Source organism: Notothenia coriiceps, unplaced genomic scaffold (assembly GCF_000735185.1).
Source record: "Notothenia coriiceps isolate Sejong01 unplaced genomic scaffold, NC01 NC01_scaffold00016873, whole genome shotgun sequence".
NCBI lineage: Eukaryota > Metazoa > Chordata > Actinopteri > Perciformes > Nototheniidae > Notothenia > Notothenia coriiceps.
In genome coordinates this window covers 417,997-421,733 of record NW_011349574.1, presented here as the reverse complement: position 1 = coordinate 421,733, position 3,737 = coordinate 417,997, and the positions used below count along the sequence as shown (strand labels likewise).

The following is a 3,737-nucleotide window of genomic DNA, read 5'->3' as shown; positions in this document are numbered from 1 at the left end:
GGAGTTTCAGACTACCGGTCCAGGTCCCTTGTCCGGTTAACAAAACGGTGTTCGCTGTTAACCGAGGATGTGGATTGGCTCAACCGAACCGCTAGTTAAAACCGTTTTTCTGGTGGCGGCTATGGAGTGGTTGCTGTAACATAAAACGCCTCACCACGAGCTACGTCCGGCGGACGTGCGGTGCGGACAGTCTCTCCGTCGCACGGCAAGGGCGCAAGCGCCGCGCGCAGCGTCCGACGGCTGTACGCCCCGGGTTGTCACTGTCGAAATTGACCCAGTATATCTGAGACCCAGAGCTACCGGCCGACCGAGTCGCAAACACCCAAGGGCGAGTCGCGAATGACGTCATACGTGGCGGCACGTCTCCACCAAAGAGGTCGGACGGCAAACCTAGGGTTCCCGCGTGTTTTGCTCGCAGACCACTGGTAGGGGGGCAGTGCACCTCCCGTTGAGGCCAAGACCCCGCAGGCGGCACTAGAGGAGGCCCTCCCCCGAGGTGGACGCCTGCCCGACTGGAGGATGTAGTGTCACCAACGTGTCTCTTGTCCGTCACCCCCCTCTCAAGGACGGACTTCGCCCTAGAATAACATCCACCGCGGCGGACAGAGAGTTGTCTTTGTGCGTGTCGTTGCGAGGAGTATCTCAAAACTGCCGTCATCACAATCCGGAAGTCGTAAAGCTTTGAAGAATTAACCCCCCTCTGTGGGACTTACCAGTCGCTCCGCTGTTGTCTTGGTGTCACCGTTATATAGTTGTCCGGTCCGCGCCTCAGGCGAGGTGGCGCAAACAAAGTGGTGTTCCGCTTTGTGACACCAATACCCGAAGTCTCACCACAATAAAGACTCTTCCCGAGGTGTGGCCCAGGCCTCTTGTCGCCCCCAGCTGGAGTACAGCTCCCCGCCGGGGGACGGTCTGCTCACCGGCGAAGTGGGCCTCACCACTTCATCTAGACCCGGCCAGCCTGTCCTCTCCCACCTAGACAAGCGGTCGGCCGCCGTTGTCGGTGACACGACACCAAGAGGTACCGAAAACTCGCACAGTGGGGGGAAAAAGGTGGCGACGTAGAGTAGAGCGGAAGGGACCCCCTCTCACTCCGCCCTTGCAGACAGTACGTCACAGGGCATCAATCGGCGGCCTAAGCAGTCCCGAGGCACCCATGACGTCCCTACTGTGTCTACACTTCCACCCGGTCGGGGACCCGCCCAAGGGGTCGAAGCCCCCCCCGGGGCTCCGCGCTCTCTCGTCCACGGTTAGGCCCCGCATGGTAGACCCGGACCGCGCACCTCCGCGCTGTCCGACTCTGTCCCACCTAACAGACTAATCACAATTAAGCAGATAGTGCTAGATACGACCTATAAACTCCGTCCAAATAGGGTGTGAGGTGTTAGGGACCAACATAGTCCGGTGCAGTATCTAAACTGTTCGCGCTGAAGGAAGGTGACCAAGCGCAACGCACCTCCTCGCGACAAATACCTCTATCTCGTGGGTGTCTCGTTATTGCAGACCAACTCCAACCCGAGATAAACCATAGGAAGAATGTCAATGACCACCTTTCTCCCGAACGAGTAAGGTGTCTTCTTCACTACGTCGTCGGTAGAGTAGGACGGTACTTTCCTAACTGCCGTCCAGTCGGTAAAAGAGTCGGGTGCACTCAACACGCAACACACAATGCCCCAGTCCCTCCGGCGACGGTAAATAACGGCGGAGGCGGGCGTGAACCCTGTGGACGGGCGACACGAGCTCCGAGACCAGAGTCTTGGTAAACTCCGCGGAGACCTACAAGAGGAGGGACTTTCGTCTGACCCTTCTGTCGTAACGGTGAACGGATTCAGTCAGGTTCTCCACAGGCTCAATTCCGGGAGATAGCCCCGTGGGAAAAGAAAATTCTCATGCCATGGACGTGCAGCGGCTGGAGTGCAGTGGCCACACATTTGCTGAACGTGCGTGGGGATAGGGAGTAGCCGAACAGTAGCCTGTTGTACTCGTAGGCTACCCCCTGGAAGGCAAAATGCAAATACTTTCTGTGCTTTGGAGAAATGTTGACATGAAAGTAAGCGTCCTTCAGGTCGATGGTTGTGAACCAATCGCCTGGCTGCACCAATGTGGAGATTCAGGCTGCGAAGATCCAGAATGGGCCTGAATTCTCCTGTCTTTCTGGGAACCAGGAAGTATGATAACTCTTTCTTCTTCAAACGTCTTCAGTTACATCAGTTTGTCACAGTCAGCCATGGTTTTTGTTTACGTTTGGCATTGTGCACCTGGAACGCTTGGAGGTCAGAGGTTGAAAATCACAACTGGGAAAATAACGACCCTCGAGTTGTGTGGAACACAGCGTTATATCTCTTTTTTGGCCCAATTCCCACTCTTGTGCCTTTGGATGCTCTGTCTTACCATTTTCAAGAAGTAAGACTCTTCATTTATCCTTTACTCTGACTGGCTGCCAACCAGTCTACACAGCATGTCCGTCTGCTGTAATCCATCCTGTGCCAAAACCTCTAGAAATGTAGTTCTGATTCTGAATTTCCTTCTATAACATTATTTGCATATAATTCGAATGAACTGTCAATCTTGACTTTAAAGTCAACAAGTATGTATGTTAAATCCTAGGAGTTCATAGAAAGTCAAAAAGTTTGCATATTTAAATATTGAGTTCCATTGCAACTGATCAAACTCAATATGCTGGGATGGTATTGCAGACTAACAGAACATTGTCTTTTTCAATCTGTAATAAACTCCAAGCAACCCTAGTGTACGGGTCGTCGCGAAAAATTGAGTTATGTTCTCTGCAATCTGAATGCCACATTACTTCCCAGGAGAAGACAAGCGATGATCAGGAGGTAAACGAGGAAAACAGAACATAGCCTCTGCCGAACTGCAGTGCAGTCATATTTATTATACCCAGTAAGTATTAGGAAGTCAGTCTGAAGACAAAAATATGTCCTATTCTTTTCAGCAGCAACACACTTGTGATTCACCGCTGATGCATTTAGCCTTGAGAGTGTGTCACTTGGAGGCTGGGCTGCTCTCAGCACTGTATTTCTCAATATGCAGCTTAATGTTCACACTCTGTAATTCCTCAATCGTTGTATCCGTCTCAAGTGTCATAGACAGGACAACACAACTTTGTCTCCACAGGATGCAATATTGCTACTGCTGCACACACACACACACACACACACACACACACACACACACACACACACACACACACACGCACACGCACACGCACACGCACACGCACACGCACACGCACACACACACACACACACACACACTAGCTCCTCTGAATGGAGTAATTGTCTTTGCCCTATCTAGGAACGTGAAGATCGATGCCTAAGTAATCGATACTTACCGATCAATTCCTAAATGCTACCCATTTGGTATCGTTCCTATTAAAACATAAATTACAAAGCTTTGTTTGGAAGCTGGAAATTGCAAATCACACATCAATTTATTTGCTTATTACCAATAATTGACGAGCATAGATAGGTTATCTTTGAACAAGGGAGGGAAGATAACAATAAATGCTCTCTATCCAAAGGTAATACAATCTGCATACCAGCACATAACCTATTTACATGATATAGGCCTTGGTTGTAGCTTAAAAAACTTAAAAGTTGTGACTCTAGGTGAGTCACTGCATCTGACATATGGCAGATGTAAATACAGCCTATCTACCAATTGGATCAAATATAAAAGTCAGCCGAATTAGTGTTGTTACTGCAAGGAAACGTATT

General features: G+C 50.3%; 1 protein-coding gene across 1 annotated transcript in view; it reads right to left on the bottom strand.

The window, feature by feature from the left end:
- Positions 1-1,849: 1,849 nt before the first annotated feature.
- LOC104949920 (collagen alpha-1(XXI) chain-like) overlaps positions 1,850-3,737 on the bottom strand; it is a 40,584-nt gene continuing 38,696 nt past the window's right edge. The window contains exon 24 of the mRNA XM_010776359.1: positions 1,850-2,092. Within this exon, the coding sequence (XP_010774661.1) occupies positions 1,850-2,092 (243 nt within the window). The remainder of the gene's footprint in view (positions 2,093-3,737) is intronic.